Source organism: Staurois parvus, unplaced genomic scaffold (assembly GCF_062004578.1).
Source record: "Staurois parvus isolate SC_StPar_1 unplaced genomic scaffold, SC_StPar_1.0 ptg000011l, whole genome shotgun sequence".
In the NCBI taxonomy this organism is placed as follows: Eukaryota; Metazoa; Chordata; class Amphibia; order Anura; family Ranidae; genus Staurois; species Staurois parvus.
The window spans coordinates 26,890,931-26,916,972 of NW_028317807.1; the positions used below are offsets into that span (position 1 = coordinate 26,890,931).

The 26,042-nt window shown below is 39.0% G+C and overlaps 1 protein-coding gene across 1 annotated transcript in view; it reads right to left on the reverse strand.

Annotated features, from left to right (window-relative positions):
- Positions 1 to 228: 228 nt before the first annotated feature.
- UBE2G2 (ubiquitin conjugating enzyme E2 G2) overlaps positions 229 to 26,042 on the reverse strand; it is a 103,286-nt gene continuing 77,472 nt past the window's right edge. The window contains exons 4-6 of the mRNA XM_089671867.1: positions 16,480 to 16,598; positions 13,672 to 13,812; positions 229 to 4,702 (exon numbers count right to left, since the gene is read on the reverse strand). Of these exons, the coding sequence (XP_089527993.1) occupies positions 4,590 to 4,702; positions 13,672 to 13,812; positions 16,480 to 16,598 (373 nt within the window). The 3' untranslated portion in view covers positions 229 to 4,589. The remainder of the gene's footprint in view (positions 4,703 to 13,671; positions 13,813 to 16,479; positions 16,599 to 26,042) is intronic.

Genomic DNA, 26,042 nt, shown 5'->3' on the forward strand with positions numbered 1-26,042 from the left:
TTGTTTTGATGCAGTATTTACATACACAAATTGCCTTTTTTAGCGATCAGATCCAAAAATCAGTAAGTTGTATTTTCTTGGTATTAGAGGTCACAAGCTCCACAGAAAGACAGGGATGTGTTTCTTTTTGTCCATCCCACTCAAACCAGTTAGTCAAAAAAGCACGAAGACTGAATTCAAATACCTGCACTGAAATCCATTGCAGAGGATGGAATAATCCAACTAGACTCAATTTGTAATGTTTATTTAAAATAAAACACCATTAATTGAACAAAATGTAATACTATACAAGGATGTGGAGATGAGATTAGTGTGTGTCAGCTTAAAGGGAATGTATAGTGTATTTTCACTGCCATAGTTTGGGTTGCCCTCAAAATATTTTTTATGATATTCACATTTTTACAAGCTTGATCTTCTATTGCCTATATTAAATTCTAGAGCGCTCACAATGGGCCACTGCAATTACTCCATCTCTATGGTTTAACTGTAGGCTGCATGGGCAGTGCAAATAATTTTTGAAGAGTCTTGTGACTCAGACTTATATTTCAATAAGGAGCAGTAAAGCAAAGCCACAGCCTGCATATGCAATGAGCAGTTATGACTACAGCCATATACATCTACAGTAAATGATATATAGTAGTAAGGTTTTTTTTTTTTTTTTTTTACATCATCAAAAAATATTAATATGATTATGCAAGTCAAACTAATCTCTTTTACATGTTTATCAGAAGAAAAAAAACAAAGGAAGAATATAAACATTCTAACCTAAAGCAAATACTATAGATATAAAAGAGTTCACATACAGTATTATTAACCCCCTGACTAATAAACAGGAATAATGCAAATTAAGGTTCAAGAGAATAACTAACCATTTATCACAGACAGTATGCATACATAGATTTGCTTTCTGATTAAAATGTGCATATGTATTTGCTGTTATAAATGTGTTAGGAATATTAGATTTACGTACCCTGGGACATGGAGTGATGTGAATAGTTCTAAATACTATGTAAACCACTGCACGATTCACATAAAAATGCAAGAATAATGAATACAGTAGTCAATAATGAACCTGAATTTATAATTAGAAGCTATAAATATCACCATTTTTCAGATGTACAAGCAGCCAACATATGACAAAGCACAAATAAACAGGCACGCTCTAGGGTCAGTTTATTCAGAAGCTAGTTAGCTTGCTTATGTTTTTTTAAAATTACAGAAGGCAAAAGCACCTGTAAGAAACCCTTGCAAAGCTAAAGAAAAAATAGTGAGGACAGTGTCAGAAAGTAGATGAAGCAAAATAATATGAACAGGACATGCCCCATATCACCAAAACACTCTGTGAGCCCAGGACTGTTCCAGTGGCATGTTAGCCCATTTATGACTTTATTACTGTTAAGTAATAATATTAAAAAAAAATCTTTGCCAACACACAGTTAGGATACATATGAATACAACCATTACAAATTAAATGTCAACATATATGCCAGAGCTAAAAAAAAAATTATTGTAGGGCCCTATTTAGTTGTATGAAGACCTGCAGATGTGCTGCCTTACTACAATTATGGGTTTCATATTTTTTGCAGTTTCACACGTGTACACAATTTTGGAGCTAGATATAATTTATTAATGCGATACAGTCTCCTGTTTTATATTTGATGGAAAATTTAGAGAATACAATGTATTTGTATACACTACAGAAATTTTAAACATTGTAACATGTGACATTCGTATTCAAGGTATAACATGTTACTGTTGCAGTAGTCACCCACCAGTCCACCGTTATGACAGTGGGGCGGGGATCCTCTTCCCATACCCGCTGTAGCAAATTTTAAAGAAATTGCGGCCAGGTGGGCAGAGCCCCCGCACTCATTCATTTACAGTGAGTTCTGTAAATTGTAGGACTACAAGTCCTACAGCCTTTGCGGCTGCCGGATTGTATTTCTCAATTAACTACCAGGGTGCTGTTGAGCGCTCCAGGTAGTTCTTTTATGCTTCCTGCCATTCAGTAACTGACTGCACATATGAGGTATGGGAAGACAGCTACACTGACAGTCTGCAGGAGCCTGAGATTGCATCTGAGGTCTGCTGATAGCAGGTGCAATGCTTTGCAGGCTCCTAGTAAAAAATAATATATGCACTTTTATTTACCTGCAAAAAGATGTGCATTTATTTATTTTTACAAAGGTGAACTTATCCTCTAACCATTTTTCACTCTGCTAAAAATTTCTTTTAACTTTCTGTTATGTCTGAGACTCTTCAAATAGATAGAAAATAAGGGGAACACCCCTTCATAGCAGTATTTCTAACTTTTACCACAATATTCAAATATAAAAAAAACAAACCATTGGCTGGATTCAAGATTTACACTTAGCAGACCAATCAGATGCAGAGAGCCACACAGGAAGTGAGGAGAAAGCCCCCTAGCAGGAATCCAGTCAGTAATAAAACCCAGCAAAGGTTCTTACTTCCCAATATTATCCAAGCCTAAAAACAAAACAAACAAAAAACCTGTGCTCTTCTAGAAGTAAAGAGATTCTAAAAAAATACTATTTACTCGGCTTCTCCTGGTTTCAGAATCACTAACCTGAAATAAATTAAAGCATTAAGTAAAATCAGAACATGTTCCAGGTCAAGTGAAGTTCTGAGGACATGGGGATCAACAAGACAGCCATTCAGCTTACATGTTTACAAGGAGAGGTCAGTAATGGAGCTCCCCACTTTATCTCAACATAGGCGATAGGTTTCTTCTGACAATAGCTTTAAATATATAGAGCTGGTGCAGATCATTTGAACACTATTATTGGTTAAAGATATGCTGATACGTGTTTCCAATGAATGATACTGATAATGCTACAGCAAACATGCCAGCTCCACAATTTGCCAAGCTTGGTGTGGAGGAAGTTGAAAGGCCTGCACAAAACCCTAACTCCAAACTCAATGAACTCCCTTGGGGTAAATTGGAATGCAAATTGTGAGCCAGGTCTTCTCATGCAACATCAGTACCTGACCTCACAAATGATCTTTTGACTAAATGCACACAAATTCTCCCAGACACACTCCAAAATATTACAGAAAGTCTATGTAGAAGAGTGGAGGCTTATGCAGCTACAAAGAGGGGGGCCAACTCCATAGTTTTGGAATGGGATGTCGAACAAGCTCATATAGGTGTGATTGTCAGATTTATACTAACATGTTGCCATAGAGAGTATATGCATTGGGAGAGCCTACAATAAATGTATACAATCTTCACACATCAATGCATAAACACAAAATAGATCAAAAACTGGAGAGTACACCTACATCAATCATCCAAGAGATCATTTTCATTCAGCAACCTGTATTAAAAAAAGTCAATGGGAATCAATTTTCTGTTCCTCAAGCTTTATTTTTTTCAACTGCAATCTTTTAAATTCAAAATATGGTAAAGTCACTTATTAATGGAGTCATAAAATGTTAACACAAATTTAGGATATGCAAATGCTTTTTGCTAGGAGCATGTGACAAAGGGCTTACTGGAGATACTGACATCCGATGGTCATTGACCAGCCTTGCAAATGTTGGTATTAATGTGCAAGTTTATGTGTACCATTAGGATTTAGCAGACCTTTACAGATGACCTATCCAGAGGGAGGGGGTGCATTAGTGATAAAAGCAGAGCCAGAGGTGCCTATGTGCACATCTGATGAAAAAGATCATGCGGCGATTAAATGTTTCAGCTGTCTTAGCTTCCAACTGCTGATCAAACTGTGATGTTGACCTTGCCCAGGACTCTAAATTAAATGCACTAATGAGCCCAACCTGACCCTCACAATTACAGACCAAACAGACTGGCAGTCACGCACATGTACACATAATTATATCAATAATTTATTTCAGAAAGATGTGGCAGAGCATGTCATTATGGCAGCTCAGGCCTTCTAACATGTATGCGGTGCTGGATTGTCAGCAAGAAAAAATATCTGAGAATAAACAGCATAAACTGCAACACTGTATAGAAGATGTGGACCCTTTTAAAAAAAATAAACTTTATATGTAATCATGCAATTTGCACAGTTCTGCTAAATACACAATGAAAAGGTTTAAGATTCAAGAGAAACCTTTCCTATGGGATCTTAACCCAAATCCATTATCACTAATTTATGAAACTGTTCATATTTATTGACTAAATGCCAAGAAATAAATTAGCATACAGTTTCAAGCAGATATAAAGCCATGTTCCAAAACATTTTAGACATTTATGTAATTTTAAAAATACTGTAAGGGAGTTTGTATAGCAAAAATCTGTTAAACTCCAGTGTCCAAAGTTCCTTTGTGGATCTAGGTGGTAAGGTGTGCAATCATTCCAACAGAGTCTTATACAGAGAACTACAAGATGGTTCAGTTATTAACCTCCACTTAACAAAGAGGTGCGATAATGCGCTGAAACTGGAAACAAATGTAATGGTGCAAAAACATCCAAAAAGCTAATTTTGCAAGCAAAGAAAAAAATGTAAATAATCCCAGCATTACAAGGATTGCCTGAAAGTAACTCTGTGGCAGAAATACATGGAGAAATCTCTGTTCGGAAGAAATACTGATGAGTCTTTTCACAATCCCAAAGATTTTTGAACCGTCTGCCGGGCAATCCGATTAAACTGCTCACGGTCTTCTCGCCACATCTTTGAGGCATCTACATTAGCTCCGCTTTCATCATTAGGTTCTAAAAAAATATAAATGAGAATTTTATTTTTACTTCAACACTGAAAATTAACACTTAAGGCACAGTGGAGAAGGACTGACAAACCAAGATTGTAGAAGAGAGTTCAGGCTTATATACTTAAAAGAAAATCAGAATGTCTGAAAGAGAAAATAATCTTACTGAAAAACAAGCTTCAAAGATTCCAGCTGTATCACCAACAGATTCATTATACAGAACATAAAACTCAAACCTTTCTTATCTAGTATTTCAGTTAAATAAGGCAGACAGAAGATTACTCTAACAGTACTGGAGCAGGAGTCAAAATGCCAGACTGCACAAAATAGTACAATATATGAATTTTGCAGACATTGAGACATATTTTCAATGGTACTCTTTATCTGTTCTCAACTGTAAAGCCTTCTTAAAACTGAAGGTAAATACAATGCTCAGTCCATCACATCTCTCAAAAATCACAGAATTTTTTTTCATTTTAAGACAGTGGACGAAGCCATTGCAAATCATTCCTTTACACCCTAAACAGCAAAACTGCAGATCCCATTGCACACTGTGCTACAAGCTGATTTGAGTTGAGGGCACTTTGATTTTATAAGTCCCTCCTCACCATAACCTGTAGGGTTATACTCTCTGCTCTCAGATGGAAACAGCTTTTTGGGTAAGGGTAATACAAAAAAAAAACCTCTAACCTTTCTTGCCTAGTATGTCTTTTTTTAAAAGGCGGAGAGAACAGTGATGGCACAGGAGTCAAAATGTCACACTGCACAAAAAAATACAATAGGTAAGAGTCAATTCACACATGTGCGATGCAGGCTGAAGTTCAGGTTTCACAGCTAATTCATATAGTAGTTGTTCACCGGTTCATGTCAGGTTTACATCAGCTGCAGGACAGGATTAGCTCATGTGTGTCCACCATTACTCAAGAAACTAAGTAAAAATGTGCAAGATATTCAAGGTCTCCAAAATATTCTAAAAAAAGGGCCAGTTCTGCCTATGTACAGGCATTTTTTCTTCCATTTAAGAGCCAAAGATATTAGCATAACAACAGTAGGGTACAGTGCCTTGAAAAAGCATTCATACCCCTTGAAATGTTCCCACATTTTGTCATGTTGCAACCAAAAACTTAAATGTATTTTATGTGATAGACCAACACAAAGTGGCACATAATTTTGACGTGGAAGGAAAATAATAAATGGTTTTCAAAATTTTTTACAAATAAATATCTAAAAAGTGGAGTGTGCATTTGTATTTAGCCCCCTTTAGTCTGATACCCCTAACTAAAATCTAGTGAAACCAATTGCCTTCAGAAGTCACCTAATTAGTAAATAGAGTCCACCTGTGTGTAATTTAAACTCAGTATAAATGCAGCTGTTCTGTGAAGTCCTCAGAGGTTTTTTAGAGAACATCAGTGAACAAACAGAATCATGAAGGCCAAGGAACACACCAGTCAGGCCAGGGGTAAGGTTGTGGAGATGTTTAAAGCAGGGTTAGGTTATAAAAAAAATATCCCAAGCTTTGAATATCTCACAGAGCACTGTTCAATCCATCATCCAAAAATGGAAAGAGTATGGCACAACTGCAAACCTACAAAGACATGACCATCCATCTAAACTGACTGGCTGGCCAAGGAGAGTGTTAATCAGAGAAGCAGCCAAGAGGCCCATGATAACTCTGGAGCTGTAGAGATCCACAGCTCAGGTGGGAAAATCTGTCCACAAGACAACTATTAGTCGTGCACTCCACAAATCTGGTCTTCATGGAAGAGTGGCAAGAAGAAAGCCATAAGAAGTCCTGTTTGCAGTTTGCGAGAAGCCATGTGGGGGACACAGCAAACATGTGGAAGAAGGTGCTCTGGTCAGATGAGACCAAAATTGAAGTTTTTGGCCTCAAAGCAAAACGCTGTGTGTGGCAGAAAACGAACACTGCACATAACCCTGAACACACCATCCCCAACGTGAAACATGGTGGGGGGGAGCATCATGTTGTAGGGATGTTTTTCTTCAGCAGGGGCAGGGAAGCTAGTCAGTTGATGGGAAGATGGATGGAGCCAAATACGGGGCAAACTTAGAAGAAAACCTGTTAGAGTCTGCAAAAGACTTGAGACTGGGGTAGAGGTTCACCTTACAGCAGAACAAAGACCCTAAACATACAGCCAGAGCTACAAAGGAATACTTTAGATCAAAGCACAGTCATGTGTTAGAATGGCCCAGTCAAGGTCCAGACCTAAATCCAATTGAGAATCTGTGGCAAGACTTGAAAATTGCTGCACACAGACGCTCTCCATCTGACAGAGCTTGAGCTATTTTGCAAAGAAGAATGGGTAAAAATTTCACTCTCTAGATGTGCAAAGCTGGTAGAGACATACCCAAAAGACTTGCAGCTAAAATTGCAGCGCAAGGGGGTTCTACAAAGTATTGACTAAGGGGGGCTGAATACAAATGCATGCCAAACTTTTCAGATATTTATTTGTAAAAAATGTTTAAAACCATTTAGCATTTTCTTTCCACTTCACAATTATGTGCCACTTTGTGTTGGTCTATTATATTAAATCCCAATAAAACACATTTACGTCTTTGGATGTCAAACAAAACTGTGGAAAATTTCAAGGGAAATGACTACTTTTTTCAAGGCACTGTATATGTAGGGTGATGCTCATATGTTACTCTTTATCCATCACTGTACTGTATATTTCAAAATATAATCATTTCCTTTGAGTATTTCAAGTGACTAGGGTGGTTTCTGCACTAATTATTTAGTATGTATTATATACATATATCTTTATATTTAAGCGACACTAAAAGACACCCTTATTGTCCAAAAATAATCCATACATATCCACTACCTAATGGCTCTGTAATCCATTTTTCATTAAATATTTTCTTACTGTGTTTTTCTGCCTCCTTGTTACTTCCTCTGTAAGCCATGTGAACCCTTTCTCCCCTTACTTCAGTTTATCTGGAATGTGCAGTGCAAGTTAGTTGCAGTCATGTGTACTACTCTATGCCTGTTACAGATCCTATAGTCCATCCCAGGAGCGAGCAAGTTAGGGTGGCTTCCCATCCTACTTACAGTGGGAAATGGAAAATGACGCAGCCACCCAACAGGAAGTCAGCAGCAAAAAAGAAAGGCGTTTTGAGATTTGGAGGAGGCCGAGAGCAATAGAAGGTATTTTTTGGAACAAAGAATACATACTTGAATAGAACATATATTTTTTTATTACCAGAGATTAGTGACACTTATGACCCGAGTAATACCGGTTTAAGGGCTCAGTGTAAATTCCCTTTTTCAGCATCCTAATAAATCATTTTCTTACCTTGGTAATCACTAATAAAGTGAACCTTTCTATTCTTGAAGCAGGTCAGCAGAGCGGTATATTCATAAGCTGCAATATTGTTTATCTCAAATGCATGCCTCTTTTCCCCAAGATGTACAGTCTAATGCCTAGTATATACCATGAGAAAATAGGACAAATGATAGTTTGTGGGTTTTTTTGCATGTTACTTTCATATCGAATACGAATGCTAAGCATACGAAAATTCTCATGTGAATCAGTACAACTTTCCCGTTTGCGTAGCAACGTACCATTGTGTAATCAGAAGTGATGTCATATACATGTGACCCCCTCTCTTTGCCACACCTTCGGCTATACCCATTAGGAGTGTCATGGTGTATTCATGCATTGGTCTCCGCATGTAGATTAGTTCTCCACATGTACTGAAAACAATGTTTTTCATATTTAAACGCATTTATGCTGAACACGAAGATTGTTTTCCTTGTCCTTTTTCCTTCTGGGTTATTTCCATATTTCTGAGAATGTGCGGTTTTGGTCACCCAATTTTTTACAGACAAAAAGTGTACTGATCAAATGAAAATTGTTTGTTCTGTTATCTTCCGAGAAAAATTTTCGTGTTTTGTCCCTTTGGGTAATTTTGCAAGAACGGTCATTATTGGATCTCGAAAGTTGTGTACTAATGAATAGATTACACTGTTCAACAAATTTTTATTTTTTGCCAGTTTTGGAAACAAAAGGATCCATTTCTTAATGAATTTCACATTCTGAGTTCAAATATAACAATGAAATTTGTCAATTGGCTCTAGTTTTTCTGTAAACGGAAAGTTTTCTACTATAGGCGTAATGACTACATAATGCACAATAATTATATAGATAGATGTCTTTCCACAAATATAAAGCAAGTGATATTGACTACATAACAAAGCCTAAATGGCATAATATATTGCATAGGATTACCAAGAAAAATTATAGCCATAAGCTAAGTTGAATCATTTTAATACTTAGGATTCTCACTAGTTTTGTCTTCAGTTTGTGTCGGTTTTGCTTCTCTTGGCTTTTCTCTTGTATTCGAGGAAAGGGCTATCTCTTACAACTGCACGTGACTACACGCTTCAGGTTCTTCCTCACTTGACTCAACCACGAAGGATTCTGGTGCTTTAGGAATTGGTAGCCCCTCTCCATGAGGAACTGGACGTATTGCCGATGGAATATTTGGATAGTGCACAGATAACTTTTTCTTCTTATTTAGCCCTTTTACAATTGGAGGCACCATACAAAAGTAACAATTACTAACATGATCTGTTGGCTCTCTCCAAATCATTGGCACAGCGAAAGGCATAGATGCCTTTTTTCCATTCAACCATTGCTCCAGTGCCGTCCCACAAGAGTTGCAGCATATATGTGGTGCCCAGCTCTTGTCCTGGTCTCCTATCTTGCAGCCAAAATACAAGTTGTAGGCTTTCTTAATCATTCCTGTTATCCTCCTTTTTTGTGAGATAAAAGTTATTTCACCGCAGATATAGCAGAAATTATCTGCTTTATTCACACAAGTTCGAGGCATTACTGAGTAGCCTATAAAGGCATAAAACGAAATGTAAAGACGCTGTCGAACTACAATCAGCTACAGATACTGCAGCTTTTATGCAGTGAAGTGATGCAATTAAAGGCTAATATTGCATCATCTCAGTATACATGCAACTTTCTATTGGTCACCAGTATCAATTGCGCAATATGCAGCTGAAGTTGCATCATAATTTTGAATGGCTTACGTCATTAGATGGGTGAATATATCATGGAAACTAGAGCCAATCAACATTTTTTAGGGTCATTTTCGTTTTCAGCACCCCAAAATTATGTAAGATTAGCTAATTTTATGCCCAAAACTTTTTACCTGTTGAAAAGTGGACAATAAAACTGCATTCAGAGCAATCGTCCAATAATTATTGGACGATTGCTCTGAATGCAGTTTTATTGTCCACTTTTCTCATCGTATGTACTAGGCATTAGTAGACTAAAGATCACTTTTACAGTTAGGCAAATGTTGAGGCTCCCTGGCTGTGAACAATGACAAGTGACTGTCACAGGAAAGACAGGTGTCTTTGGCATACAGACTGTGACCAACAACGGGGCTCCATGTTCTACACCCTGTTCCAAATTATTATGCAAATTCTATTTAAGTGTCACAAAGATTAAATATTTTGTTTTTCAGTTTAACTCATGGATGGCATTGTGTCTCAGGGCTCTTTTGATCACTGAAAACAATCTCGGACACCTGTGATAATTAGATTGGCAGGTGAGCCCAATTTAAGGAAAAACTACTAAAGGAGGGTGTTCCACATTATTAAGCAGTGCACCATTTTCAAGCAATATGGGGAAGAAAAAGGATCTCTCTGCTGCCGAAAAGAGTGAAATAGTTCAATGCCTTGGACGAGGTATGAAAACATTAGATATTTCACGAAAAACGTAATCATCGCACTATTGAGAGATTTGTGGCTGATTCAGAGCACAGACGGGTTCGTGCAGGTAAAGGCACATTGAGGAAGATTTCTGCCAGATCCATGCATCGGATCAAGAGAGCAGCTGCTAAAATACCATTACATAGCAACAAACAGATATTTGAAGCTGCTGGTGCCTCAGGAGTCCCACGGACATCAAGGTGGAGTCCTCCAGAGTCTTGCAACTGTGCATAAACCTTCTATTCGGCCACCACTAACCAATGCTCACAAGCAGAAACGGCTGCATTGGGCAGAAAAATACATGAAGACTAATTTTCAAACAGTCCTGTTCACTGATGAGTGCCGTGCAACCCTGGATGGTCCAGATGGATGGAGTAGTGGGTGGTTGGTGGACGGCCACCCTGTTCCAACAAGGCTGTGATGTCAGCAAGGCGGTGGTGGAGTCATGTTTTGGGCCGGAATCATGGGAACAGAGCTGGTCAGCCCCTTTAGGTTCCCCAAAGGTGTAAAGATGACCTCTGCAAAGTATGTGGAGTTTATGACGGACCACTTTCTTCCCTGGTACAGAAGGAAGAACTATTCTTTCCGTAATAAAATCATCTTCATGCATGACAACGCACCATCTCATGCTAGAAAGAATACCTCTGCATCAATGGCTGCTATGGGGATAAAAGGAGAGAAAGCCATGGTGTGTCCTCCTTCCTCCCCTGATCTCAGTCCTATTGAGAACCTTTGGAGCATCCTCAAGCAAAAGATCTATGAGGGTGGGAGGCAGTTTACATCCAAACAGCAGCTCTGGGAGGCTATTCTGACATCTTGCAAACAAATTCAAGTAGAAACTGTCCAAAAACTCACAAGTTCAATGGATGCAAGACTTGTGAAGCTGCTATCAAATAAGGGGTCCTATGTTAAAATGTAACGTGACCTGTTAAAAGTTTGATTGAAATAGCTTTTGATTTCAGTAAATATGCTGCAAACACAACAAATGACAATTTTCAGTTCTTTACAACCTATAAAGTGTTTTGAAACTTACTGTGCGGAATAATTTGGAACAGAACATTGTACATTTTTTATGTTTACAAAAAAATATTGTTATCGTAGGAGGTTTGTTCAATAAAATTTGAATTGTACTCCTAATGGTTGACAACATGAGAATTATGCTGACTGTTATTTACATCAATTATTTAGGTAAATTAGAAAAATATCATTTGCATAATAATTTGGAACAGGGTGTATGTTGAGTGAGAGTTAAGATGGCAGCACCCACCAGTCTCTGTGGACAGAGTGGAGCAGAGTTTTTATTGAATGATTATGCACCCGTGACTTGTTTATAGGCTGAAAAATTCATGTTTGGTAGCAGTTTTATAAGCATTGGCAAAAGAAAAGGTTGCTATGAAAAGTAGGGAAACACAGGGAGAAAACAATCAGTTCTGTGTAAATGTGTCTATTCCAACAGAAGATAAAGCTGGTCAACCCAAAAAGATTTTTCAGATTAAGTCAATGATTAAAATTCTGCACATCAGACCTTGCCATGTTTCAGGGCTGTGCATCATTCAATAATGATATCTAATGCCAAAGGATTATGACACATACAAAGAGCTGTGGGAACACACTTTCACATTGGGTCAGCTAGGGTCAAGTCTGTACCTATTACTTGAACTACTGAAAAAGACATGGGATTTGTCATGTTCTGTAAATTTTGGCCTTATATCAAAAATAATCAAAACTACAGTGTAATCATCAGAATGAAAATCATTCAGACTACTAACAGCTCCTTGTGCTTTGAGGATAAGCTCTTCTGCTCTCTATGTACAACAGACAGAATATCATTCCTTGTAGAGCCTCTACTGCCAAGAGTGACATTTAAAGTCTTTGGGAAAGAGATTTCAATTGTTCTGTCAAGCATGCCAGCTTTCTTTCACGCATTCATATTTTCATCTATAAGGAACCTGTATTACTAGTGGAATTGTTGCAGTCAGAATTCCCATAGGGGATCTGGCCTCTATTCTAGCTACTGAAGCCAGCCTATAAACATAAAAGGACGTATGAAAAAAAAAAAAGAAGTTTAACATCTCTTCTCTTGGAAAAAGGTCGTGTCTTAGACTGAATCCATTAGAAGTTCAAAACAAGTTCTCCTCAGAAGAGTGATAATCATTTCTACCATTTTTTTTTTTTTTTTTTTTTTAGAGGTTTGATCAGCCATCTAAGTGAAACCTGAAACTACCAAAATAGAAATGTTGTTTCTCTCAAGGCCAGGAGGCCATCCCAATAGGAAACAGGCATATGTGGACTCTCTCTCTTTACAGGCTAAATTTTTAAAAATGCTGCAGAAACTGATGAAAAAAAAGAAAGGGAAAGGCTGTAAAACCTTTTGATTTTACCTTAAAGCTGAATTCAACGCAGCAATTTAACAGTTTTTTAAAAAAATAATTATATTCCCGACACGTGATGGGAATGTTACTCACATTTGCTTGTGCTCTCAACCAAACTGTCAAACCATCAAATGGCTGGTGTCATAACTGATGACATGTGCAACACCACATGCTTTAAGTATTCACATAGGAAACCTCTGAAAAAATCTCCATCCTATTACCCATCTGATATTAGGGCTAGATGAAACAAGTAATTAAAGCAGTATGTTTTTGAAAGACCCCTAAAGTCACAGGAGTCAGAATTTATGCACACCATTGGGTAACTTTTTAGGGAAATTTGGAAGCTGAACTCCCACTGTGGCACTATGACAGTACCTGAGGCATTAAAAAGAGAAGGACTAAAGCCTGATTTACTAGCCACTGATAGCTAGCAGCATGCAACTTTAAAAGCCAACTCTCCTGTCAATCCCACAAGAGTCCAAACAGCTTTGCAACAGCATAGCTGGCATCATTGGCAGGTGAACTAGGTGAAGTCGAGGTGTCAAAACAAAGTGTTTACCTACAACAGTGCGGGGACTGACAAAAAAAAATCAAGAAAAACTCTGTCAGCATCTTGCATAACATTTTTACTGTGTGGACAGACAATTACATAGAGGTGCAGCTACTGTTCAGCGTGACAAACTAATTGCTTTTTTATCAATGGAAAAGTTAAATTTTGGTATGTGAAGAAAATCTTATAATGGATACGGATTAACGCTTTCTCATTTGTAAGGTCAGGAACTCCTCCAAACGCTGGTTATTTCTGGAACGCACTTAACTTTGATAATCAGACCAGTGAATGAGAAAATTGCCCACCTGCTAGCATGCTGACAACAGACAGCAGAATTTTCTCCACACTTTGTACTGGACTCCACCTCTCAGCACTGCTCTCATAACCCATTGGGTCATCTCCTGGAGCATGTAGAATAGAGATGCACACTCTTCCATCTGGGTATACTGCAAGAAAGAAACCACATACAAGTCTACATATTTACCTGTTCTGACAAAGATATTGGTTGCTTTTCAGAGAATACAATACTAAACCTTCTCTACAAACCTCCCACCTCTAACAACATCATTGCCCTTTATTATGTATATTTTTTGCATCCATGTGTTTTAAAAAGGATGTTTTGAAAGCTTTTATAATTCAAGTGGTCAGCCAAATGTAACTAATTAAAAAAATAAAATGTGTTTACAACCTGGCTTTAGGGTGAGCTTTGTAATTATTATCTATTTATTTTTACAGATGCATCTGGCCTACCGATATAGCTAATGCCATTAGACATCTTCTATGATTTCCATACAGTCTGCAGTTATCTCTATGTTAAATGCTGACAGTAAAGATTGCTGAAATGCTAATTTGTGGAGATAAATGAACTGCAGTGCGATGTATGCATGAGTCTCTGCATTTATCATAAGACACTTTTTATGAATGTGCTAAAGCAGTTGTTTTCAACCAGGGTCCCAAGGCATCCAGGAGTGCCTTCTGGGTTCTTCAGGATTGCCTTTGCAAAATGCCTAAACATTGTATATAAGCCAGTGGGTGGTTCAAACCTGCATTTTTGTTATACAAAGCCACAGATTTTTATTGTGCAACATCACAGTCTTGAGCACCATGTGGTCCAAATGCAAGCTTTCTAACAACCGTTGATGTCATTAGTTGATAATGAGGATGCTGACCACCTGCACAGCATCCTTGTTTGACTTCTCCCCCAATGCTCTCTACCAGTACTGGGGTCACATTAGCTGTGTGGGGGAGAGAAAGAAATGCTGCAATACTAGTCCGTACCAGTGTGCAAAAGTGTTTTTACTTTGTAAGAATAAATCATCTCCAGTGATGGGTGTCCTTTGTGTTTGGATGCTGCTGCAATATGTAAAACCATTAGTTTAGTTTTTTACATTTTACAATGGGGTGCTCTGAGATTGTGCAAAATTGAAAGGTTCTCTTGACTGGAAAAAAGTTGAGAAACACTGTGCTAAAGCATGTTTCAAAATAATGGCAGCATTGACTGCAATGATTTACAAGGACATGTCTATTTGGCATCTATGCAAAGGGCCTTGCTTACTGCTTTCTTTTATGTAACAAAGGTTCTTGGGTTCATTCAGACCTAATATAATGCTACACAACAAACTCTACATTTGGCTTTTCCTGTTACTAATGTTCTTTCTGCAGCTATTTAGCAGGAATGTTAATGTTCCAACTTGTATTTTATAAAGCTCTAAACAATCAGCTAGGTACAGGACATAAACAGTCTCATTCAATGAATGGCATGAGTGCTAATTCTTAAATTGTTTTTTTTTTTTTTACCTTAAAGGAGAAGTATGGCCAAAGCTCTTTTGCTCACACTTCTGCGGATCACAGGAGTGCACTTTGTTTTGCTCTCCTGTGACTAAGTTTAAGCCGACAGCAGGTTAAAGTCCGCTGTCAGCTGATATCACACAGCCACTCCCGGGCTCTGCAGGGATCCCAACAATAATGCCGGGATATGCACAGATGACTGACCAGCAGCTGGCTCAGCCTCTCAGAACGCCACCGACAGCCTGAGCCAGATCAGCTCAGCGCTCCAGTAAGTGGTGACTGACCGTCATTGCTCTCTGAAGACCATGAACTAAGTGATCAGCAGTTATGTGATTGCTCGGTTCTTGGTGTTAAGAGTTGGTGGGGGACAGATGCAGTATCAGAATGGTGCTGCATCTACAAGGGTGGGTATGATTTTGTTTTTTAATCCATAATTATCTTTTAAAGCATTCTCTGCATTAAGGTAAAAGAACCCACTGCCTATTCCTAAACACTTTCCCTTTCTAAACACCCACCTGAGTACTCTCACCACTCCAGTGCTGTCCCGGCTGCAGCACCACTCGTCTCACTTCCTGGTCTCACAGGAGACACTGAGAGCCGTATGCTACCGGCTGCTGTTAGTCAATCTTCTGTAAGGAGGGAGCAGGGCTTTGGCTTACCCACACTGTGTGCGTCTATGGATGCACACCACCTGGAAGCACAAGCGCACAGGTGCCTTCCATAGAACCTGGCTTGCTGAGAAGGCACCAGGAGAAAGGTGCAGTGAACAGCGCTGGCAGGGAACTATCAAAAAGGTAAGGGACCATTGCACAGAGCACTTAAGTATAACATTTTATTTATGTAAATAAAAAAAAGCCTTTAGTATCACTTTAAGTGCAGTTAATCAAAGCAACTTCCAAGTTCACACAGCTGAAGTCACATCAGAAAAAATGAATGCTGATTGGTTGTTATAAGTTATTAACCTTAGAGTAAGCACGTAAATAGCACTCTTTAATAGTCAAAGTCAAAAGAATCTAGGGGATAATGCCTGCAATAAAGCAGGAAGGTGTGAAGATGGACTGCATATCTTTTGCCGCAGTCCTGGTAAAGTACCAGGGAAAAAACTTAATCCCTGCAAAGAAACATTGGCAGGAAACAATATCAAGTCATTTTTTAATGGTGCTAATAAAAAAGGTGATGCATAGACTTCATCCTTTAAGTATCAAACTAATCTTTGATATTATTTCAAAATCCCAAGAATGTCTGTTCATAAACAGCAAGTACCCTAAAAGAGATTTATATAATCCATTAGAAAAAGAAAAGCTTGTGTTGATTTTATTACTTACTGTTTGGATGAAACATTTCACAGGTAAACCTCATTTTTGGAGGACTTAGGGGATAGTCTAGAGGAAAGCTGAGGATTGCTTGGAATACCCCACACTCAAAACATGTGTCCTCTGGGCCCCTACAAAGACAGGAAGAATAGACCATCTTTAAAAAGCAATTATACACAAAGATTTAAAAATAAATTGTACAGCTCTGGAATTAAATGAATTGCCCTATATATAGTAACCTAAAGAGGATCTTCAACCTCCGTGTACATTTTTTAAAATCGCAGAAAAAACACACTCGGCAACATCTAACAAATCCAGCAGAGTTCTGTTTCTGATCTGCCACTCTGCTGCTGAACACCAGGTCCCCTGCCACCATCTTCTCCATTTACGTCATTAGGGCTTACAACCAGCCCCCTGATAACACAAATGCCACTTCCTCAGCTGTGAGGAAGCAATTCTTGAAATATGTGAGATTATCATCACAGGAGACTGCATGGGCATCCTGTACATCGTTCTTGTCTAGGCAGAATGGTGGCAAAGGGGGCAATGGGGTGGGGGGGTGTCTGGAACAACCAGAAATATTTAAAAAAACAAAATAAACAAAAAAAAACCACAGAAAAAAAGTTTATTTACAAGGTGCATTTTTGGTGTCCTGTGGAGGCAAGGATTGGGATGAAAAAAAGTGAAAAACCTGAGTGGAGGGCCCATTTTAAATAGCTAGATCCACATCTCATTCATCATCTGGCTGCCACAGTGTGGGCAGAATTAGGACTTTTATAGTCACCCTATGTGATATGATCCTTTAATAAAACGCTCTAGGGAAAGTAATTACTGAAGGTGTATGCAGGACACCAAAACAGAGCCATCAAGGGGAATAGACCTGAAGTTACTAGCAGAGTATATCTGTAAATGATTCTTTTAAGGATGACAAAACTGTTTCGTGAGGGATACTAAATAGATAACAGAAGATAAACTACATAACCTAACATCTTGCTGCCAGTTAGCATAAAGATCAATCTGTATCATGAGTTATATATATAACAGACAATTTACATGTACCACACTATATCTTATTTTGCTAATATGGTAGTTGGTTCTATTTGCATCCCCCAAGACATACAGCTGCTTACCAGCTAAATTACTGATGGCATCAGACAATGCAGTGGCACCATTATGAGTGTGACAATCTGCTATGCCTAAAAATATTTCCGTATGGGAGAATAGGTCTTTTAGGTGGAAGTCTTGGAATTATTTTGTGCTTTGGATAGAATGGAGAATGGTTAATATCTTTATTGGGTTTTTGTTGCTGCCTACCCCCTGTTCCCTTACTTCCCATGGTAAAACCAGGACAGTAAGCGAGGGGAAATCTTCCCAATGGAGACACAAAGAGTCATAAAACCCAAGATGTTTACTTCTTCTCCACTCTATTCAAAACTAAGCTTTGGAGTTCTACTTTAACACTCAGCTGCCTGAACATGCCCTCTCCCTAATATTGTGCTATTCAACAGACTGGCAGGTTCAGTTGTGATATCCTTGGAAGATGCTGTGCTAACCAAAAGAATCCCTGTCACGCTTATGCTGACCATCAAATTAGCCTTCATATGACCCAAAACCCCTCTGGGGAGATATTTACACCTTAACAGCATAAAAGGCGTGATGTAACTGCAAAGTTTCCAATAGACTCACAAATGCCTGCAGGGGACAACAGTTTTGCTTGACCTTTGAACATACATACATATTTCTCAAACTGTTATTTTGACAAGTCAATTATATATTTGTAAGATCATTCATTGCTAGAAAAGGCAGTTGTTGCTGCTGAATTAAACCCAGGATCAGATTTATCCACTGACCTGTAAACTTTATACATACGAACAAAACATTTTTCAATAATTCTAAGCCTTCCATCATTATTTAGATGCTACTGCCAAAAGGTATACAGGTTTTAGGTGAAACCTGAGAAAAACTCAAATATGCTGCATTGTTCTGAAGAATGTAATGGTGTTAAACTAAAAAAAAAAAGACACGACAAGTGTCCAAAGAGTTTAACAAAAAAACAAACTAAACACATTAAAAATCTTGTATTCTGAGGAACCCTAAATTTTCAGTTGACCAGAAGAGAGGAAAAACACATATAAATATAATCTAACAGGGAAATATTTTTTCCTGTTCCCCAGTGACAACCAGATAGAGCAAGTTCAGCATTTTCACGGTATTCTCATATTCAGGCCATTTGATAGAAAGGCCAATATATAGGATGGAAAAGCACTCCAAATTACTGGTTTTCTGGTACCAGTCTCTGACTCTTTTGCCTTCAATGCCAATGTTTTTCTTTACCATTGTTGAAATGTGGAAGTACAGTGACTGGAATAATTCATACAACACATTTGTTTCTAATTTTTGTAATTCTCTACTCTTTTGTATTGAATATTTTTTCAATAAACAAAGATTATATTTAAAAAAAAATATATAATATATATATATATATATATATATATATATATATATATATACACATACATATACAGTTGCAAGAAAAAGTATGTGAACCCCTTGGGATTACGTGAAGTTTTGCATAAATTGGGCATAAAATGTGCTCTGAACGTCATCTAAGTCACAACAATAGAAGAACACAGTCTGTTGAACATAATACTACACAAACATTAGATGTTGCCATGGTTTAATTGCACATAACATGTAAACATTCACAGTGCAGGGAGGAAAAACCTTTGGACTTAATAACTGGTTGACCCTCCTTTGGCAGCAATGACCTCAACCAAACGTTTCCTGTAGTTGCAGATCAGACCTGCACAATGATCTGGAGTAATTTTGGACCACTCCTCTTCACAAAACTGTTTCAGTGTAGCAATATTCTTGGGATGTCTGGTGTGAATCGCTCTCTTAAGGTCATGCCACAGCATTTCAATCGGGTTGAGGTCAGGACTCTGACTGGGCCACTCCAGAAGGCGTATTCTGTGCTGTTGCAGCCATTGTTTTGTTGAATTACTTGTATGCTTTGGGTCATTGTCCTGTTGCATCACCCATCCTCTGCAGAGCTTCAGTTGGCAGACAGATGGTCGTACGTTTTCCTGCAAAATGTCTTGATAAACTCTGGAATTCATTTTCCCATCAATGACAACAATCCGTCCAGGCCCTGAGGCAGCAAAGCAGCCCCAAACCATGATGCTCCCTCCGCCATGTTTTTCAGTGGGGATGAGGTTTTGATGTTGGTGTGCTGTGCCTTTTTTTCTCCACACATAGTGTTGTGTGTTCTTCCCAAACAACTCAATCTTGGTTTCATCTGTCCACAGATTATTTTGCCAGTAGTGCTGTGGAACATCTGGGTGCTCTTTTGCAAACTTCAAACGTGCTGCAATACTCTTTTTGGACAGCAATGGCTTCCTCCATGGTGTCCTCCCACGTACTCCATTCTTGTTTAATGTTTTCCTTATTGTAGATGTGTCAACAAAAATGTTAGTATGTGCCACAGATTTCTGTAGGTCTTTAGCTGACACTCTGGGATTCTTCTTTACCTCATGCAGCATTCTGCGCTGTGCTCTTGCAGTCATTTTTACAGGATGACCACGCCTAGGGAGAGTAGCAACAGTGCTAAACTTTCTCCATTTGTAGACAGTCTGTCTTACCGTGGACACATGAACATCAAGGCTTTTGGAGATACTTTTGTAACCCTTTCCAGCTTCATGCAAGTCAACAATTCTTGATCGTAGGTCTTCTGAGAGCTCTTTTCTGCGAGGCATGGTTCACATCAGACAGTGCTTCTTGAAACCAGTAAGCCCAAAACAGGTGTGTGTTTTTTAAGGGCAGGACAGCTGTCAGCAACACATCCAACATCATCACACTGATTGGAGTCAAGGTTGGCTCACTCCTGGTTCCAATTAGCTCTGGGAGAAGTCATTAAGCTAGGGCCTCACATACTTTTTCCTCCCTGCACTGTGAATGTTTACATGTTATGTGCAATTAAACCATGGCAACATCTAATGTTTGTGTAGTATTATGTTCAGCAGACTGTGTTCTTCTATTGTTGTGACTTAGATGACGTTCAGAGCACATTTTATGCCCAAGTCATGCAAAACGCCACGTAATCCCAAGGGGCTCACATACTTTTTCTTGCAACTGTACATGCATGCATGCTCTTATGGTGGTTGGATCATGACTCTAGGAAGTTTGAACAATATAAACACACACACACTACTCAAAAAAACTAAAGGAACACTTTTTAATCAGCGTATAGCATCAAGTCAATTAAACTCCTGGGATATTAATCTGGTCAGTTAAGTAGCAGAGGTGGTTGTTAATCAGTTTCAGCTGCTTTGGTGTTAATGAAATTAACAACAGGTGCACTAGATGGGCAACAATGAGACAACCCCCAAAACATGAAAGGTTTTACAGGTGGAGGCCACTGACATTTTTTTCCCCTACTCATCTTTTCTGTTTTTTACTAGTTTTGCATTTGCAGTGTCACTACTGGTAGCATGAGGCGATACCTGGACCCTACAGAAGTGCACAGGCAGGCCAACTCCTCCAATTAGCACATCAATATGTACCATTGCCAGAAGGTTTGCTGTGTCTCCCAGCACAGTCTCAAGAGCATGGAGGAGATTCCAGGAGACAGGCAGTTAGTCTAGGAGAACTAGACAGGGCCATAGGAGGTCCTTAACCCATCAGCAGGACCGGTATCTGCTCCTTTGTGCAAGGAGGAATAGGTAGAGCACTGCCAGAGGCCTACAAAATAACCTCCAGCAGGCCACTGGTGTGAATCTCTCTGACCAATCAGAATCAGACTTCATGAGGGTGGCCTGAGGGCCAGACATCCTCTAGTGGGCCCTGTGCTCACTGCTCGGCACCATAGAGCTCGATTGGCATTTGCCAGTGAACAGCAGAATTGGCAGGTCCGCCATTGATGCCCTGTGCTTTTCACAGATGAGAGCAGGTTCACCCTGATCATGTGACAGATGTGAAAGGGTCTGGAGAAGTCATGGAGGACATTATGTGGCCTGTAACATCATTCAGCATGACTGTATTGGTGATGGATCAGTGATGGTATTAACCACTTCAAGTCCGGACACTTTTACCCCCTTCTTGTCCAGGCCAATTTTCAGCTTTCAGTGCTATCACACTTTGAATGACAATTGCGCGGTCATGCAACACTGTACCCATATGAATTTTTTACCATTTTTTGGAGACAGATAGTTTTATTTTGGTGGTATTTATTTATCCACCGCTGGGATTTTAATTTTTTTGCTATGTAAATGAAAAAAGTCCAAAAATTTTGGGAAAAAAAGGGTTTTTCTTATAAAATTTTGCAAATAAATAATATTTCATCATAAATCTTGCCCAAAATTTATTCCGTTATCTTTTTAGTAAAAAAAAAAAATAACCCAAATTAGTTTATAACCAAAAATAATATTTAAACTTTTTTTTACATTTTTATTTTATTTTTTTATATTATTATTTATGTTTTTTTTTCTTACATACTGTCACCCTAGCAGTACAGTGTCACCATGGTGACACTCTACTACTTGTGGGGGGGTGATGAAGATTTTTTTTTTTTTTTTTTTACACTGATTGCTTTTACACATAAAGGCTGTATAAACAATAATTTCTCCTCCTCTCTGGCTTCATTCTTGCAACCATTGAGAACTACTGTGTGAGCTGTGATTGGTCACAGCTTGTCACATGGTACAAGGCTGTTGTGAATAGCCTTGTACCATGTGACCTCTGTGATCATTCACAGATTTCACACGTAGTAAGCAATGATGTCACAAGTGACATCTTGCTTACTACTCTGCATGTGATCACTGATTGGCCAATCAGTGGTCACATGATCGGGACCTTGCAGAGAGGTCCCGTACGACGATCGGTGTTCCACTGTGTCCGGAGGACACAGTGGGCACCGGATCGCGGTGCTGTGCGATCCCAGGGAACACGCACAAGATGGGGACGGGGAGGCCATTTATAAATGGCCACCCGACCCTGCACTGCTCCCGTCCGGCCATTTATATGCAATGGCCGGACGGGAGGTGGTTAAAAGAGGTATAGACTCCAGAGAGATATATCAATTTACCCCTGTACCAATCACTAGCAAAACCTCATCTGGAATATGCAGTTCAATTTTGGGCACCAATTCACAAAAAGAACATTGGGGAACTGGAGAAAGTACAGAGAAGGGCAACCAAACTGATAAGAGGCATGGAGGAGCTCAGCTATGAGGAAAGATTAGAGGAACTGAATTTATTCTCCTTTGAGAGGAGGAGATTAAGGGGGGATATGATCAAGTATAAATATATCAGTGGTTCATATAGTGAATTATTCACCCTGAGGTCATCACAGAGGACAAGGCGGCACTCTTTATGTCTGGAGGAAATAAAAATGTAATCTCCAAACATGGAAAGGTTTCTTCACAGTGACAGCTGTGAAAATATGGAATAGACTCCCTCAAGAGTTGGTTCTGGCCATGCTCAGTGGATTTCTTTAAAAAAGACCTGGATTCTTTCTTGGATACACAGAATATAACTGGATACTAACATTTATAGGTAAAGCTGATCCAGGGAATATCCGAATGCTTCTCGGGGGATCAGGAAGGAACTTTTTTCCCCTGCAGGAGCAAACTGAATCATGCCTTGCTGGGTTTTTGCCTTCCTCTGAATCAACTGTGGGTATAGGATTATAACTTTTTTTTTTTAATGGTTGAACTGGATGGACTTTTGTCTTTTTTTCAGCCAGACTAACTATGTAACTATGTATGCATGGTCTGGGGAGGCAAATCCATGGAGGGACGCATAGACCTCTACAAGCTAGACAATGGCATCCTGACGGCCAGTAGGTATCAGGATGAAATCCTTGGACCCATTGTTAGACCCTACGCTGGTGCAGTGGGCCTTGGGTTCCTCCCGGTGCATGACAATGCCCAGCCTCATGTGGCAAGAGTATGCAGGCAGTTCCTGGAGAATGTAAGAATTCATACCATTGAATTGCCCTCACTTGACCTAAATCCAATAGAACACCTCTGGGAAAACATGTTTTGGTCCATCCGACGCCACCAAGTTGCAACTTCAGACTGTCCAAGAGCTCAGTGATGCCCTAGTCCAAATCTGGGAGTAAAATACCCCAGAATGCCATCTGTCATCTCATCAGAAGCATGCCCAGACATACAAGCACGTTGGGGCAATACAAACTACTGAGTACCATTCTGAGTTGCTGCACTGAAATATTAGAAAAATGGAATAGCCTGCTGCATAATTTGTTTCACTTTGATTTCCGGGGTGTCTCTGAATTTAGTCCTCTGAAGGTTCATAATTTTCATTTCCATCAAAGGATGGGGCATCCTTACGTAACTAATTACACAGTCCATATTAGTATAGATATCCAGCATGATATTTTTCCCCATTGAGATCTGATGTGTTTTCAAATTGTTCCTTTAATATTTTTTTTAAGCAGTGTATATATATATATATATATATATATATATATATATATATATATATATATATATATATTTTATTTTATTTTATTTTTTATTTTTTTTAATTTAAAGTGTTACTAAACCCACAACAGTAAAATCAGTATGTACATGCGTATAGCATCATACTTGTTATACTCATTGTGGAACCTAATGGGTTTATCCTCCTCATTGTGTAAAAAAGGCTGTCTTCTCTAATCCTCTTCTCCTTCTACTGTCCACAATCCAACCGTTTATTAGTACAGAGCTCTAGAAGTCACTCTGCACATGTTCAGTTTAGTGTGTATTGCTAGAGATTTTTTTTTCTTTGGGATGGTGCATGTGATCAGCACAGGGCCAATCAACACTGTCCAGACAGAGGGTCAGGGGTTATGCAACCTCATAGGACAGTCAGAGCACAACAACTCCTACAAGATTAACCAATGCTCAGCTGGACACTGCTAGAAGTTACAAGACTGCTATATATTGCTGATGAGAAAAGGTATTTATCAGTTTATATTTACTAAAATAATTGCATTTCCATGTTCTGTGTACTGTGGGAGACCACATATAGAGAATGCAGGATCCTGGGTTTAGTAACACTTTAATACAATTTTTTTTCTGTATTCCTATATATAGAAAACAATATTTAATGGAAAACTATTATACTTCAAGTCAAAAGATGTTCCCTGATCAAAATCCTAGGAATTTGTTTCAAGAATCCTAATCTCCAGGTGTGAAATTATTGTTTGGTGAATTAAGTCTATCTTTCATGTCAGAAACTCATTGATGGTACAGTCCAGTTTCCTATACAAGTGTAAAATGCATGGGATTTTTTTCCTTAATAAAGCACCTTGGAGTTTCTGTTAAAAAATATACACTTCAAAGACTTTACACTGATACTTGCCATTTTTTTTTTCAGAGGAGGGGTAAAAAAAACAAAACAACACAGCACAGGAAATCAAAGCATGCTCTAATGGCAAGGTCACGGCGCTCCTCTTAATAGTCAGGGTGTGTGAGGCTATAATTGAACTATCTGCCTGCAAGGCATGTCTTAAATGATACACGTCATATAAGCGGGTGGCAGCTGTTTGGAAGAGCTGGGGCAATCTTTTCAAGTGGACAGAGACTTCACATGAAAAACTGTCAAATATCTACCATGATCCTTGTCTGCTCTTGAGGGGCTAAATGAATGCACGACATAGTAGTAGTAAACAGGATGCTGCCAAACATGGTGAAAAGACCACATTCATATATGCTGTGCTAAATGAAACAACTAGGTACCACACATTAAAAACCGTTATCTGAAAGTTATACTGGTATTAGAAGGTAAAACACAAATTTCAAAATCAAAAGTTACCCATGGACCAGTATCTAGTACTCTAGAAACGGCACACTTTAGTTTAACCCTTTCAATGCCAGACCAGTTTTTACAATTTCAGAAAACATATTTAAAAAATCATTTTAGGCCTGAAGATTGCATAAAACCCTCAAAACATTATACATTTTCTGAAAGCAGAAACCCTAGAGCAGGGGGCCCCAACCCCCGGGCTTTGGGCCGGTCTGTGGCCTGTTAGAAAATGGGCTGCAGCGCCACACTGCAGAAGGTAAGCAGCTTGATGTTTATTTACAGCCACTGGGTGGCACAGAGGAGGGTGGGGTAGATGATCAAGAGAGAAAAGAATGGTCTCAGGGACCCCTGTTGTTGCAATGTTGTGTACATGAATGAGTACTGCATCCTTTGGTATGAGTACCCACCTCCTTTGGTATAAGCCGCCCCAATGCCTGGCAACCATCTCCACCCCCACCCGCGGTGTCCCACCCAGAAGCTTCTGCTCCTAGTGGTTGTGATACACATGCTACAGGACAGAGGACAGAGGTAGCATTCCAGTATTTGGGGAGCTACCACAACATACAATGTCCAAACTGACCCCGTGAACCTCCCAGTTGTCTGGTAATTAGGGGGTTAAAACAGGTGGGGAGGAGGTGATACAATGCCCCCTCGCCACCTGTCTATTGCTGTCTGAAGAGTGATCCGAACATGGATCGCGCTTAGACAGAAAAGCAAGTGTGAAAGAATAGAACTAAAGGCAATTTTTTTCACTACAGTAAAAGTTAT